Source organism: Micropterus salmoides, unplaced genomic scaffold, assembly GCF_014851395.1.
Source record: "Micropterus salmoides isolate LMB-PRFRI ecotype aquatic unplaced genomic scaffold, ASM1485139v1 Ms_hic_scaffold_9, whole genome shotgun sequence".
Taxonomy (NCBI): domain Eukaryota; kingdom Metazoa; phylum Chordata; class Actinopteri; order Centrarchiformes; family Centrarchidae; genus Micropterus; species Micropterus salmoides.
Genome location: NW_024044681.1, coordinates 22,450,629 through 22,467,183, shown reverse-complemented (window position 1 = coordinate 22,467,183; position 16,555 = coordinate 22,450,629). Strand labels below are relative to the sequence as shown.

The 16,555-nt window shown below is 42.7% G+C and overlaps 1 protein-coding gene across 2 annotated transcripts in view; it reads left to right on the top strand.

The window, feature by feature from the left end:
* The window catches only part of dchs1b (dachsous cadherin-related 1b), an 84,060-nt gene that overhangs the window by 62,878 nt on the left and 4,627 nt on the right, over window positions 1-16,555 (top strand). For both annotated transcript variants that reach the window (XM_038708255.1, XM_038708254.1), the window contains 22 exons: window positions 1,144-1,375; window positions 1,571-1,807; window positions 2,746-3,801; window positions 3,998-4,185; window positions 4,546-4,642; window positions 4,777-4,934; window positions 7,021-7,461; window positions 7,788-8,083; window positions 8,283-8,398; window positions 10,483-10,722; window positions 11,164-11,289; window positions 11,436-11,645; window positions 12,232-12,488; window positions 12,580-12,786; window positions 12,948-13,344; window positions 13,469-13,582; window positions 13,757-13,968; window positions 14,090-14,241; window positions 14,696-14,826; window positions 15,045-15,331; window positions 16,060-16,201; window positions 16,329-16,500. In XM_038708255.1, coding sequence (XP_038564183.1) covers window positions 1,144-1,375; window positions 1,571-1,807; window positions 2,746-3,801; window positions 3,998-4,185; window positions 4,546-4,642; window positions 4,777-4,934; window positions 7,021-7,461; window positions 7,788-8,083; window positions 8,283-8,398; window positions 10,483-10,722; window positions 11,164-11,289; window positions 11,436-11,645; window positions 12,232-12,488; window positions 12,580-12,786; window positions 12,948-13,344; window positions 13,469-13,582; window positions 13,757-13,968; window positions 14,090-14,241; window positions 14,696-14,826; window positions 15,045-15,331; window positions 16,060-16,201; window positions 16,329-16,500 — 5,468 coding nt within the window. The remainder of the gene's footprint in view (window positions 1-1,143; window positions 1,376-1,570; window positions 1,808-2,745; window positions 3,802-3,997; window positions 4,186-4,545; window positions 4,643-4,776; window positions 4,935-7,020; window positions 7,462-7,787; window positions 8,084-8,282; window positions 8,399-10,482; window positions 10,723-11,163; window positions 11,290-11,435; window positions 11,646-12,231; window positions 12,489-12,579; window positions 12,787-12,947; window positions 13,345-13,468; window positions 13,583-13,756; window positions 13,969-14,089; window positions 14,242-14,695; window positions 14,827-15,044; window positions 15,332-16,059; window positions 16,202-16,328; window positions 16,501-16,555) is intronic.

The following is a 16,555-nucleotide window of genomic DNA, read 5'->3' as shown; positions in this document are numbered from 1 at the left end:
ACGCAATAAAGCATTCATTCTCTTGCGTATACTTGGTTTACATCAAGAAATAGAATGTATTATTAGTCGTAGCAGTGGTAGTGTTCATGCTTGTTATCATCTTTATTTACCCCTGTTCAGGTAAAAATTATATTCTGGTCCATAATTTACCACCCAACCCCCACAATGCATCTTCTCTTTCACCCCCCGCACATTCCTAGTTCAGTTCAGCTGGTGTCTGTTCCCTCTGTCTCGACTATCCCTGCGTTTAATGGTCTCGTAAAACTTAGCCCGCAGATACAATGTAATGAGTGCAAACTCTTCTTCTAGCTGACAAATGCATACAATGGTTAATTGGCCCCATATTGCAGCGATCTTCAACAGAGGACTCGTCTTTCTGTGTCTTTACAATGTGACATAAATCTATTGTCACTGTTTCATAACATGAAAGTCCCAGATTGTCATTTTTCACCAGGGGATGGAAAACAAATTGAATGTTGTCTTTGGGGATCTACAGTGCAGGAAGGGTGGGAGGATGTGGTCTAACTAAAATCGCTATTCTTATGATTTAGCCTCCCTTTGTCTCACTAGACAAGTCAGTTTACTGTCCATAATAGAGTTGCAACATTGGTGCCCGCTGATGTGATCTTGCCTACTCCAAAAATTATATTTTAAAGGTCCTGTGTGTAATATTTAGGAGGATCTATTGACATAAATTCAATATAATAATATACATGACTCTGTTTTCAGTGGTGTAAAAAGTCTTTTTAATAGAATGAACCATTTCTATCTACATACACTGCGGGTCCCCTTACATGGAAGTCACCATATTGCGCAGACATGTTTCTCCAGTAGCCCAGAGGACAAACTGCTCTACAGAGCGTGTTTATATTGAATACGTACGAAGAAGAAGAAGAAGAAGAAGAAGTAGTGGTCTGGTTTATGAAAAGTGAGAAGAGAAGTGAAATTTGGACAAATGAAGGACCACACGTATTATTTAGCACAAGAGCCGACACGCTTTGAAAGGGAGGGGTGAGCGTGACTGAGCCATTGGTTGCAGTTTGCAACCCTCACCACTAGATGCCACTAAAACTTACACAATGAACCTTGAATGCACAAATCTTGAATCTAATGTGAATCTAATCCGAATAACTTTTTTTTCAGGGTGGTTTGAGCTCAGTAGCCCGTGTACGGGTCTCCGTGGTAGACATCAATGATAACCGGCCCACCTTCTATCCAGTCCTCTACACAGTTAGCCTCAGCACCCATAGTGCCCCTGGAACCTCCGTCGTCAAGGTAACAGCAAATGACCCTGATTCTGGGGAAAATGGCAGGGTGACCTACCGCACTGTACCTGGAGGAGCCTCTGCTTTCTTCACTCTCAACAAGGACACAGGTATGTGTTTGTGTGTGTAGTACATCACTACTGCATGCAAAAGCATGTGATAAAATTCTGTACGTGTAGATTTTAACACTCACACATACTGAGCAAATATGGATGAGCTATTGTAATACTTGTCTGCTTTGGGGTTTTAAAACAAATGGGTGTGGAGTCATTTGTCTCCTCTATTTTATGTGTCTTGCTCTACAGGTGTGATTTCTCTCTCCCGCTCACTCCATGGCAAAGCCAACACAATAATATCCATGGTGATATCAGCCGAGGACGGGGGTGGTCTGATGGCGCCGGTCAATGCCAGGGTAAATGTGAGTGTGGTGGGAGGCTCAGTGGCATCTCCCGTGTTTGAACAGGCCCAGTATTTTTTCACTGTTCCCGAGGACGTTCTCAGGGGGACAGCGGTGGGAGTGGTCCGTGCTTCTGCAAAGACAGGTGAGCACGTCTGTACTCTCAAGTCCTCTGTTTAAGTATTTTCATTTCAGGCTTGCTTTTATCAATTCACTTTACATGATTTACCAAGGGAAACCTGTTTTATGTGACATACCATGGTTTTATGTTTCTGACAAGTACCGGGACAAAAATGCACTAATGGGCTGTAGATTGTATGATGTCGGACCTAACACAGTTCAAATACCAAGCAACAAGAGCATCCACTCCATTAAGAAATCACATCCATCACACAGCGTGGGCTTTACTGGGGATTATTTTCACCGTGGCCAGACATTTATTTTCTCTCAGTATTAATGATGGAGAAATGGATTTGGATGGGGCTGTAATTCTGCGTGGGAGTCAAAATGAAGTGTTCTGAGTGGTGAAGTGGACAGAAGAATGCTTATGCTCTGTCCGTGAAACTGTACAAGGCTTTCTCCTTGTACATCTCCTTACCCACTTTGAGTGAATCCAGCCCTTCATTAATACTTGGACGACGTATTAGCTGAAATCAACACACTGCATCCCTGTCCACTAAAAGTGGATATGGATCTGTCATGTGAAGTCATTGGCAGATATTTTTGTTGGACATATATTCGTTTACCTTAAGAAGTGTGGATAATCAACAGATGTAGAAAGTATATTGAAACTCTTTCTGTCTCTTCCTCTTCCCCTAATATTCTTGCTGAATTTCACCATTGTTTTAGTCATTTATCAAGCAAAACTGCCAAAGATTTGCTTGTTACAGCTTCCCAAATGTGTTTTGCTTTAATGCTTTAATACATAATATTTTTTTATTATTATAAACTGATGATCAAGCAAGCATTGGAAATGTGACATTTCTTTCAGTATTTGACAATATTTTGCATACCTTGTCTGTTTCTTGCTGTTTTTTACTCACTCTCATTTTCTTTTGCTGTATCTCTGTGTCTTCCATGCAGGTAATTCTAAGGATATCTTCTACTCAATCTCCTCTGGAGATCCTGATGGTTACTTCACAGTGGACACTGCCTCTGGTACCATTCGCACTGCCCTTCCTCTTGATCATGAAACCTGCTCGAGTCTTGACCTGGAGATCCAGGCACGCTCTGGCTCTCCTCCAGCGTTTGGAACCAGCCGAGTACGAATAACCATTTCAGATGTCAATGACAATTCCCCCACCTTCCTCCCCTCCTCATCAGAGTCCCTCCTTATACCTGAGATCACCAAAATGGGGACTGTTATCTACACAATTCAGGCCACCGACAAGGACTCTGGTCATAACGGTCAGCTCAGCTTCGACTTGGTGTCTGCTGGGGCTGCAGGCAGCAGTGGACAAAGGACGTTTGGTGTCGACCGTAGTAGCGGGGAAGTTCGTCTGATTGGGAGTCTGTCATACGAGAGTGTCCCACGCTATGACCTTCAGGTGGTTGCTAAGGATGGTGGAGCACCTCAACTTAGCTCCACCTTTACCCTTGTGGTCCACATCCAAGCGCAAGATGCACAAGGCCCCAACTTTGACACCCTTACCTACCGCGTGGAGCTACGGGAAAACACACCTCTCAACACACGTTTCCTCCAGGTTCGAGCGCTCAACAGAGAGGCCTCTGGGAATGGTGGAAGCTCCTCCTCATCTTCCTCCTCTGTTTCCTATCGCCTTAGGCCTGATGGTGACGCTGCCCTGTTTGGGATCATACCAGATAGTGGGTGGCTGTTTGTTCGTAGCTCTCTGGACCGAGAGGTCAAAGACATGTACTTGTTGACCGTCCTGGCCACTTCAGGCCTAGGAGGGGTGGGGAGAACTGGCAGTGCCACAGTCAGGGTGACGGTAACTGACGAAAATGACAATTCTCCAAGACTGAGCCAGGAGAGGGTGTTTCTGGCGGTCAGAGAGAACCTGCTAGCAGGGACGGGCTTTGGCAGGGTGTCTGCAACGGACAGAGATGCAGGACTAAATGCTCGACTCACCTACAGGCTGCTGCACACTGACAGGCACTTTCAGATCAACTCACAAACAGGTGAAGATAAATACCATGACATAGTGGTTGTCTTTGAATTTAAGAACAGTAATAGTACACTTGAAGCAGCAATAACAGCAGCTTGATTTCCCTTGAGGAATTAATTATTTACTGTTTGTCAGTTAACATGCTAATTACACCCTAACTATTGCAGGTAATGAAAGCTAAGGCCTTCTCTCCATCTCTTTTGCTTAAGGTGAAATCAGCACCCGCCTCGCCCTGGACAGAGAGCATCAGTCCAGCTACCAGCTTGTTGTGGTCGTACAGGACGGGGGTACGCCTCCTCGCAGCGCAACTGGCACCGCTCATATCACTGTGCTGGATGAAAACGACCACGCTCCCAGTTTTACTTATGCCAGACCTGACAGGGAGCTGCTCCTTCAGGTGAGAATGAAGGGAGATTGGATAGATCAGGTGAGGGCAGGGAGAGATCCAGCTGATTTGGGACATGAATATTATATTGCGATGAATATAAGTTGCCCTGGTTTCAGCTTCAGTGCATGTTTCGATTTTCTCCAGCGGGGTCTAACGTCAACATATAGAGAAATGCTATCCCAGTCTAATCCTATGATCTAACAATTCTCTGTTTCCTTTCATATCATAACAATTACAGTGCTAGAAAGGAAACAGACGAGATAAGGAATAAGAATAAACATATTAGGAATATTTTAAATATGGATAATGCATAGTATGTTGGACGTTACGTAAGACATTAATATAAATAACAATCCTTCTCCATTTTAGGTGATGGAGGGACTTCCATCTGGAACAGTCATAGGGACAGTGACAGCTAAAGACCCAGACGAGGGAGAGAACGGGACCGTATACTACTCTTTATCAGGTGAGTGTCATAAATAGTCTCAAACAGTTATATTTCTACATATGAATCATTCAACATTCACATAACCAGTGTTAAAGTTCATCCTCATTTCTGTAACTTTGAGCTGATATCCATATCTGTTGCATCCTCTGAAGGCCCCAGAGCAGAGCGTTTCTCCTTTAATCCAACCAGTGGTGAGCTGAGAACCGCTTCTCCCCTGAGATGGGCGGAGCGTGCAGAGTACACCTTCACTGTGACTGCTGCTGATCACGGCACACCGGGCCTCAGCTCCACCTGCCAGCTAAAGATACAGGTAAACTTAATCTGTACATTTTCACATCCTCATCCATCCGTGTTTCCAAAACTTTTTTTAAGGCATCAGGCAATTGGAAACAAAGGCCAATCTGGTGACCAAACTTAAAACTGTCAGATCTACACATTACCTCAGTCCATTTGTATTCCTTGCTGCGAGTGATTTCCTCAAACTATGCACAAAGTGAACAGTATAACTGTCAAAGGAATTGAAAAAGGAGGTAAATATGAGAAGGAGAGAAGCTGAACCTGTGCCTGTACAAACAAAAGCATCTATCCAATCTAGTGCGTGTTTCCTGCTCCAAAGGTTAGTAGGGTAACCAAACCCCAAGGTGAGAAACCCTGAGCTACAGGAGGGAGCTGGTCTGGACTGAGTTATTGTTCTGAACTTTCTGCAGGGTCAATCCTGCATATCAACATACAATATCAGGAATTCAACAGCAGCAGTTCTGCCACAGAGGCAATTAGCCAGAGCATGGTGGTGGTTTGCTTTGAATGTGGAGCTTTGAGCTCAGTGTCTTTATGTGATTTCAGAAAGGAAAAGGATGCTAATTGCAGCGGGAGTGCTTGCTTTAGATTTCGCCTGCGCCCTGCTTTTGCGACACTGAGATTAGACAGAGGGGAAACAGGCACCTTGGAATCAAATGCTCCCAGATGAGATTTGATGAGAGCCAGCTGCATCAAATCACACAGCGAGAAAGGGAATACACTACTGTATGGTAGCAGGTTGTGATACATACACGCACACAGGCACATTCACTCTAACGACACGTTCAAACACTCTCATGAGGTAACATTTCCAGATAATGATTTTGAGATAACATTTCACATAGCTGTGGATAAAATCCGACACAGGGAGATTGTTGTACACCACAAGTACTACAGTACACAAACCAGCTAGCCTGTATAGGAAAAAGGCATTGGGGAAAACCAAGGAAACATGCAAATAGTACAGTACAGTACAACTGCTGGCACCGTCAGGTAATGCATCACATTCAAAATAATTGGAACACTGAGATCTACTTGAGCAAATGAAATATCAAGACTTTTAGCAGCTGTAGTCCTGTCACACTACGTGCAAACATTTGTGGCTAAAAACACCACAAAGCTTAATTAAACGTATTCAATCACTGAATTTCGCTCGCTGCATTACTGCTATAATTTACTGACGTAAAAGTCAATTGCAGATGGCCCTTTGAAATGTGGTTTGTAGTGCATTATAGCTGCAAATGTCTGCACATATAGTCAGTCAATTTAGTCAGCATGTGAGGCTAAATTATGCACATTATCCACATCACGTCCATCTTCTTTTAGGTTTATCCTTGCTATTCATAGTTGATGAAGACCCCAGAAAGATGCAATTCATTGCAACTCTTTGTAACAAAAGCAAGGGATGGTGTGTGTATAGATTTTTTGATGATGAAACCAGAGCTAGTTATAATCTGCTTTTGTTTGCTGTCTTCAGAAAACTTTGATCTTTTCCAGAACAATATTGAACCCTGAAGCTATTGCTGAGTGGCGAAAGCCCCCTGGCATGCGTTTGTTTCCCGTCTGGCCGGACTGCGGCATATGGAGGCTGCACTTATTGTTCTGCATTATTTGAACTGGAATATTTACAGTTTTCCCTCCCATTACACCCTTCATTATTTTGTCTCAGGTCACAGACCCTGACTCTCATCTTGAAGCCAGAATGCTGCAGTGTCAAGATATTTACTGGAAGGATTGTACATAATGTCTTCATGCACAATGATAATGCCTGTGAGAGTTATAGTAATATCAAGAAAACAGAAACAGACTATAGCCCAAGGCTATGTTTAGGGATGGGCTAGGGTGAGAGACGTATAGCTACACTGTCTGCAGAATACCAGAGGAAATCAGATCCAGTAACATACACAGCAAAGCATTCGCCTTGACACTTTTCTTCCACGCTTGGTTGAAATAGGATAGATATGTGGATGATTAAAAAAAATTGATTCTGATTACTTGCATGACACTGATGATCTGAATTATCATGATCAGGTGAATGAAGTTGCAACAGATGATGAGATTGACATGAGCCTGTTTGACACTTGTTCTCTTTCCTTCAGGTTCTCAGCTCTTCCAGATCCAACCCCAAGCCCAACATACTCTCCATGACCCTGAACACAATCGAAGGGGCTGCTCCGGGCTCCATCATTGGCTCTGTCCGCCCACATGACCAGCCGGAATCTGCTTTATTGGAAGGCCAGGTGACCTACCTGGTGGTGGGGGGGACAGACCGAGATGGGACTTTCATGGTGGACCGTTTAAAGGGCGACATCTACCTGGTACGCGAGCTGGATTATGAGATGGGGTCGAGGTACACGCTGCACATCGAGGTGTCTGACTTCTCCCAGGCGTTTCCCAGCAGCCATCTGGTGCAGCTGGATATCAACGTGCAGGACAGCAATGACCATGCTCCCCAGTTCACAGAAGACCCCATTACCATTGTGATCCCAGAGAACATGGAGCCTGGGGCTTCCATATATACCTTCCAGGCTTTGGATCAGGTGTGAAACAGAATATGTTATCTGCTAAAGAAAAGTTATAATGTTAACCAAAAGACTCATACTTGTCTTATAACATGTGTACTTTTTCAACCAAAACCACCACAAATCAAAGCTAAAGTGGTTATTTTATTTACCTTCAAGTTTTACTTTGACAAAATGCATTTTGCAGTCCTCAAAAGAAATTGCCCAGTTGTCATCAAGTATAAAAAGCTACCATTGTCCAATAATGAAGACTGTGAGTAGTTAAGATTTCCAATAATGAAGTATTTTTCCTTGCTGGATCAAAATTTCCACTCTGTCTAATTCATCTGTTTTCTTTTTTATAGGATGGCAGTGGACCCAACAGTGAGCTACGTTACTCCATTGAGCACTACTGGCCAGACACGCCTGACCTCTTGACCCTCGACCCCTCCACCGGAGTCCTGACCCTGGGACAGAAGTTAGATCGTGAGGCAACACTGTCCCTCTACCTCGTGGTGCGGGCCACAGACCAGGCAGCAGATCCTTCTCAGAGGCGCTGGGGTTCGGTCACTGCCCGAATGTTTGTGACAGATGAAAACGACAACGCTCCGGTCTTCAGCTCTCCGTCTGCAGTCAGCGTCATGGAGGATCAGCCTGTAGGGTGAGTGGCATGTCTAACTGTAATCTGTTTTTGGTACCTTAACGCACATTTCAGTCATTGCCTTGACAGCTTTCATCCATCAAGCCATAGAACATTTAAGTTAAAATATAATCATACATACATTTATGGCTCCAAGTTAATGGAAGCGGTTGTCATGTTTGATATATTCTGAGATTTTGTTTCTGTCTTTTTTCAACAGATTTGTCATTTTGTACGTGATGGCAAGAGATGAAGATGAAGGAGAAAATGGCAGAGTGTCCTACAGAATCCAGGCAGGCAACAGCCCTGGTCGCTTCAGTCTCAACCCCAACACTGGTAAGCTTATTCAAGGGTGAGACACAGCATCTAATAATATTGTGATGTTACAATAATATAACTGGGTCTGTGGAGACTGGGGATTTCCCATAAATACCTAATTTACACTCCATCAAGAGATGATTAGTGTAAAATTCACCACATCATTTTGTGCTTTTACAATCCTGCTTTGAGTGATTTAATACAGGGGGAGTAGAATGTGGCCTTTTCTTGCTGGGGTTTCATGATTGATAGATAATCAGCATCCCACCCATGGAAGCCCCCTGGATGAACAAAATTTTCCAGAAGATCGTAATTACCCAGTGAAGTGCTGCGTCTACAGGGCTTCAACTGCTAAAACACTCATAACCCTCATAACCTTCTTTACTAGATGATATTTCAATGCCTTAGTGCAATATTTCACTTGAATAATGCTTTAGTGTTCTTTTCTTGACAGATTTGTTCATGGGAACCGATTTGGGTTAGGGACGTCGACAGCCTTTGATATCTTATATGTGTGCTGTACGTGTAATCTCTTCTTCATTGGTGCTGGATGGTGTGGGATTGCTCAGATGTGTCTGAGATGGGATTAGGAACCATAAGACAGACACCTAATGCAGCTTCCAGATGCAAGAAAGTCTTTATTTCATTACTGTCAAGTGTCTGGTGTATTAACATGGTTTGATTTAACTTCTGGTTTGTTTCTCAGACTGTGTGGTGTTAAGCTCATTGTTAATAATAGCTGTTATAGCATATTAGCATTGCATTGAGAAGACATTTGCCAAACTGCCTGGCTAATGTTGGGGGTATCATTAGCCTCATTACTGCATATAAATGAAATATCTGCTCTGCCAACATGAACTTTCTGTTATTTCACATAATGGCTGCTTTACTGCTAGTTTTGTTAACCAGTAGAAAGCTACCGTTTCTTAAATGTTCCTTCATTTCTTCACAAGTAGCTTCAAAATTAGATAACACTTTTTTCATGCAGTTTGAGAACATAGATATTACATTCTATATCTGCTTGCTATGCGTCTTACTCACAGTATCTAAGTACAATAATCGCAACCTGGCTGCAGCACTGCATTAAATGAAAAAAATCTATCTAATCTATGGTCTATCTACCATATTTTGTATCTTTGGAGACCTTGAGATCTTGGGTAGAATTAAAAGAAAGTTCCATGTGAGTTTGAGCAAAGTTAATCCAGAGACTGTCAGAGCACCTTTATCATAAGGTTGAAACTGTATCAGTAACACTAAATTGGCTACAGAGGAGGATTTAATAGTACATTAAATGTTTTGCATCTGTGTGCGTTTGGCTGAAACATGGGAGCTAGCAAAACCTCACAGGAATATCAGAGCCTTGGCCTCACAGGCATGCTTTGGCATTTATAAATTACACACGTCTCTAAGGCACCTCATGCCAGCTAAACTTGTACACAGCTGGGAAGAGTATAAACACACAAACACACACATTTCCTATTTCCCTTACTTTGGCTGACTCTTTTTGTAGTTAGGGTGATGATAGAGGTGTGGTGTATAGAGAAAAGATAGTGGAATAACTGAAGCCGTATTCTGAGAAGTGGAGGTCTGATTCGTAGACTATCAGAACGAGCTCGATTTACATAAAACGCACACATACTCACACCACCTTATGCTTGCAGATTATATAATGTTGTAAAGAGAAATGGAAAAAAACAATAACCAAATTTTAGGGGAGATCATAGATTGATTTGAGTTAGTAACTATGTAGTTCAAGGTTGTAGTCTGGATTCTCCTTGTGTTTGCCTGCACACCTTTATGCCTGCATTTCTGATGTGCAATAAGCATACAGCCATTCACTGATAAAACACCACATTTGATTCATATGAATGCATGTTCAGAATGCCAGAATTGACTAGCTGGTGTGAAGTAACTGTATCTCTCACTTACTGTGGAAAATCTCATAAAGAAAAGCTGTTAAGGTATTTGTTTTTACTGGTCCTTTTACTAGGCATGCTAATACTGCCTCTCTCAGGTACACAAAATGGAATTAGTTTACAAAACTAATCCCAAACACACACATTTTAAGATAAAAATCTTTTTCTCTCTTTTCTGTCTTGTAGGCTCTCTCTCCATTCTTAAAGCAATAGACCGGGAAGAGCAGGAAGTCTTCAATCTGACCATTGTAGCAGAGGATCATGGGATACCTCAGCTTTCTACCACACAGGTGCTGTGTGTGCAGGTGATTGATGTGAACGATGAAGCTCCGGTGTTCCAGCGAGCAGAGTTTGAGACCCAGGTGATGGAAAACCAAGGACCAGGAACCACAGTGTTGGTTGTTACCGCCACTGACCGGGACCAAGGTTGGTTTGAATGTGTTATTTCCCCCATTTCCAGTCAGTATGCTGGAAATGGGGGCGTAACAGTACTGTAGGTGCAAAAAGACCCAATTAAAAAGAAAGGTTCCAAAATTCAATGCAGGAAGAACAAGTAAAAAGGTACAGCAGATGTACAGTGCATATTCCTACAGTAGGAAGGTCATGGAACTAAACAATAGAGACACATAAATGGTTTTTAAAAACCAGAAGACTTTAAACCAAACCACTAGCTCATGCTAATGAAAATGTGTGGTTATAATCATCTCTGGAGCCTTATTTTTCTGGAGGTTTCATTATGACTTGCCAGCAGCTCAGTGCAGCTTTGGATTGCATTACATTAAATGTTGCCTATTTTCTTTATTGACAATTCTGTGGTGTGCCAAGCTTTTTTTCTTTTATTTGTATCTGTTTTGTGTTTCAATGCAGGTTCTAATGGCCAAGTAACATATGGAGGTGTGACAGAGGAAGGCTTCATCATCAACCCCGTGACAGGAGTCATCACCACCACCAAGGAACTGGACACAGAGCTACAGGACCACTACACACTCACTGGTACTACTGTCTATATCCATTGTCTTACACAACTCTGTTTGACCTGTCATAAATAATAATTCCACAGATCACCTCAAGTAATTTGGTTTAAAATGTTATATGGTATCCAACATCTCATCAGCTTAACCATTTCCATCTCTTTTCAGTGTATGCCAGGGATGGAGGGCTGCCTCCTAACTTTGCTAAGGCTGTAGTCCGGGTGGAGGTGCAGGATATGAACGACAATGCTCCAGTGTTTGCAAACCCATGGTACGGACTGGATGTGCCGGAGAACCAGGGTCCTGTAGAGCTTTGCTTTCTCAAGGCCACAGACCCTGACTCAGGTCCTGGTGGAGAGCTGGAGTACAGCATCACTGGTGAGAAACAGTGTTGTGTGTCTAACCCAAGTATTTTATTAGAATGGATTTAAAGAGCAATTTAGCTCACCACAATTGCTGTAATTGCTGTATGAGGGTGTGTTGAACGTGAAAATAACAATATTCTGGGAGAGATGGTGGATTTTTGCCATTTTTGCTTTTTTTGCAGATTATTGACAGATTATTGCTATTGGCAGTCAGTGTTTATATGTGTGATGATTGCAACCAAATCACACATCCGTCGGGTTCGCATTTTTGGTGACGTCTGAAGTTGTCTTACGCAGTAGGGATGGGATACATGCAGCCTCTGGACCAATGTATTGCTTTTGACAGAACTCTGTTCCTCCCACACAAAAGATCAGATCTGCATACAGCTACTCTGGGCTCGTCCTGACATTCTTCTGTCTTATTTTAAATATAGTACATTCCATATACCTGTCTGGAGCTTATTCAGACTTTGACTTAGGAGCAGAGTTGGCACAGGTGTTCCCCTTTCTTGTCTACTTATATCACTCAATCCACAGTATTCAGTCCACAGAATCTTTAAAGACTTTTCTTTCTTCTGTTGCATGAACTCCCCATCCAGCTGGGGACCCTGATGGAGATTTCCACCTCCATGCCAGCACAGGAGCTCTGTCCACCTCACGTAGCCTAGACAGGGAGACGAGGGCTGAATATACTCTGGAGGTGGTGGCCAAGGACCGAGGCAGCCCTGCTCTCAGCACTACTGTCACAGTTAAAGTGAAAGTGCTGGATGTCAATGACAACAGCCCTGTCTTCAGCAGAAGTAGCTACTCTGTGGAAGTGTCTGAGGATGCTGCAGAGGGATTCCAAGTTCTGGAGGTAAGTATAGTAGAAATGGAAATTTAGATGAGAATCAGAATATTTGCTACTTAATCTTACTGACACACTGTTTCAAATTTCAAATTTCCAGGTGTCAGCCATAGATGCTGATGATGACCTGAATGGGAAGGTTCTGTATTTCCTTAGCCGAGAGGCACATGGAGCATTCACTGTGGATGAGAACACTGGTGCAATCACCACATCAGCACCTCTGGACCGGGAGAAATGGGCGTCATACAGCTTCCAGGTGTTTGCTGCTGACCTTTCACCTGCTGCACCCAAGAACACCTCTGCTCAGGTAAATGAAGGGTTAGATGTTGAAGGTGTTCAGCTGACTGACAGTTGAAAAGAGCCTTGATTTTATGATACATATGTTGGATTTGGGAGAAGAGATTTTTTTAGTGCTCATTACATCAGCAATACTTTTTGCACTAAACTCACGTGACCTATTGGTTTTAGGTGACAGTCACCGTCCTAGATGTCAACGACAACACTCCCTTCTTCATCCAGGATCCCCTGGTCATTGTAGTGTCCAGCAAGCATTCCCAGCGGGTTCTAGCCACCATGAAGGCAGAGGACAAGGACTTTGGAGCCAATGGTTCTGTGTTTTACCGTTTTTCCATGCCAGTGAAGGGCTTTAGTATCAACTCCTTGACTGGTGAGATCCAGGCCACCGAGCCACTGGGGGATCTGACCCAGGCTCAGAGGACACTGATTGTGGAGGCAATGGACCAGGGCAGTCCAGCCCAATCTGCACAGGGAGTGGTGGTGATTTACGTGAAGGAGGTGGAGTACAGTGGCATTCGCTTCTCTAGGAATGCCAGAGACGTCAGCATACAGGAGAATGCTGTAACAGGTCTGACATTAATACAGTATTATTAGAGATTAGAGTAATCGTTTCAGTTAATTTCTTCCTCCATACACTTTGAAGATCTCTCTGCTGTCACAGTTAAGAAATATTTTTTCTGCTCTACCTTTAGGCACAACTGTGGCTCAGGCTCAGGCTCAATTCCCAGATGGCACGCGTAAGGGTATCAGCTACAGCCTCTTCAGTGGGAACAGAATGGAGGCCTTCACCATCAGCTCCTCAACAGGTGAAACTCACAAGAAAACACAATTTCTTTTTTCAGTATTATCTGAATTCATGTTTGAATTACAGATTGTTAATAAGATGTGAATTTAAAATAAAAAAACAGTAACACAAACACAACAGTTTAATCCTCTAAGATCTAAGATCCTCATTTCCCGCTCAAATGTGTGTCCTCCAGGTGAAATCAGGGTGCAGAGCTCCAAGGGGTTGGACTTTGAAGACACCCCCAGACTCCGTCTAGTTGTGAAGGCTGAAACTGTGTCCTCCACATCTTTCATGGCTATCAACTTGATCCTGCAGGATGTCAATGACAACCTCCCTCGCTTCCAGTTGCAGAATTATGTCGCCTACATGAGAGAAGCAGAGGGATATGAAAAGCCAATCATACAGGTACATACAAATATAAAACTGCACAATAAATAATATGGAGTCAGACACATATTTAGTTAGTTTTTCTAAAAGGTTAAAAATATATTTCTATCATTTTCCCTATTTCTTCCCTCTCCTCCAGGTGATGGCTGAGGATGTAGATCAGGGCCAAAATGGTCAGGTCACCTACTCCATCCAGTCATCAGGCATGAGCGGCCTGTTCAAGATAGACCCAATGACAGGAAGCATCACCACAGCAGCCATCATGGACCGTGAAATATTTACCCAGACCAAGTGAGAAAAGATCTGCAGTTGAATAAACGTGACCAAGAACAATTTTATGCACACATTTTTAGGATGTATATATGTTTTACCTGTAAAACCTGTTTGTATAGAAAAAAGTCCATTATACAGTATATATACACACAGGTTAACAACATGTATCGAAGGGGGAAAAAACTAACATAGCACATCATGAATCACGTTAACTAGTTTGTGTTTAGATAGCTGTTGAGGAGGTGGGCAAAGTCTGCAGAAGATATAAGCACCAGTGCAAAACGATATCTGCATGCCAGATGTATCAAAGCTGCAATTTCAAACTCTGTAAATCATCTCCTGCCCGCTGTAACATGTTGTGTGTTTCTTAACAATATGAGCATGTGCAACCAAAGTTAAAAGTGTAAAATGTGCATCATTTTAGAGACCAGAAGACTCGTTCGATAACCTCTTTTTTTCTGCCCACCCATAGGTTAGTAGTTACAGCAACAGATAGAGGAAGTCCACGATTGGCTGGTTCCGCCACATTGACAGTGATCATTGTTGACCAGAATGACAACAGCCCCACTATTCCCTTACCTAAGGAAGTCCGCATCCCAGAGAGTAAGTACTTTAATTTGAAGAATTTTGTATTTTTGGTTATGTACCTTCTGTAGGCCAGTTTACAGCAAATATAGTACATTTACGATACAAATGCTGTCACCAGACAAACCCTTTATGGCTCTAAGGATGCGTAGTTGTGCATGGCTGCGCCATCATTTTATGCACAGAAAGTTAAACAAAACTAACGATCATGTTCAATCTCTTTCTCTATTTATCAGATATGTTGATTGGCACAGAGATCACTCTGGTGACGGGTAATGATGTTGACTCCAGTCCTGCCCTCTCCTACTCCTTGAAGCTGGACCCAACAGCCTTAGGGAAGTTTGGGATCCACCGCTACAGTGGAGGTGTATCACTCACTGCGCCTCTGGACTTCGAGGAGAAGACGTGGTACACCCTGACAGTCAGAGCCACAGACAGCCAGCACCAAACTGAGGCTAACATTACAATACTGGTGGAGGATATTAATGACAATTCACCTGCATTTACCCATGATCTCTATCAGGTAGGATGTCTTATAAACCAAGCTAATGTTCTATCTATTCTTTAGTTTTAGCACATACATTGATTACATTCATGGTACCAAATTAAAGGTGTGTTCAGTTTATCACAAAATCATACATAAATGATAATAAAAAAGTTGCTTGATATTCATTCCTGTCCTAGAAATTGTTTTGTTTGTGTACTTTATTTTAATGTACAACATAACTGCATTGTGGAAAGAAATCTGATGTGTCCATTGCATACTACTTACCTGAGGAAATGCACAGAAGATGTGTTTAAATTTCATATTTGTTCACGCCTTATGAAGGTAGATAGGGAATGGGAATTAAATGAACTTGAGAAACATTTTCTTTACAGCCGACTACTTCATCTTGAAGGAGAGAATTGCACTTGTAGACCTGTGCACGCACATGTACATTCCCAGTCTGCACACAGTGGGGGTGATAAAGGTTAACTGCCTAATATTGACTGGGGAATGGTTGCACAGATGAGCCAGTAAAACATTTACTTCTCTGTCTCACAAAATGACCTCAACATTAGCACAAGCTCAGGAAAAACAGGAACTACAACATAAAATAAATTTCTGAGAGTTTAGTGCCTGTTGACTTCATCACAATGAGTTTGGGATTCTTTAAAAAAAAAAGTACAGTGTTTATGCAATCTGTTGTTGGCTTACGTATTTCTTTTGCTCTGATGCTCAAATGTATTATTAATATCTCTGCACTCCAGGTAACTCTGCCTGAGCACACGCCGCCAGGATGTGCAGTTGTCACAGTAACAGCAACTGACAGGGACTCTGGAGAGAATGGAAAGATCACCTACAGAGTGATGTCATCAACCCAGGAGGGTTTCTACATTGACCCCAACAATGGTAGACGACCTTCTGATATAATTTTGTTCCCTAAATTTTGAGTTTCCACTTTTGAAAGAAAGTGATATATAATAATTAGCATTCCCAGCTCAGTGTTTGACTCCCTCTCATTTCCCACTGTATCCAGGAACCCTGTTCATCATTCACAGAGCTGAATTTTACCCTGAACGTCCATCAGTAAGTATTGTTATTGAAGCTCGTGATGGGGGCTCGCCTTCACTCTCTTCCCTCACCACTGTCCAGGTCCAAATCTCTGACGTCAATGACAATGCTCCTGTGTTTCACCAATCGGAGTACAGGTCAGTCAACATATATTAGATTCTGGATGTATTATGGTCAAACCTTAACACTTGT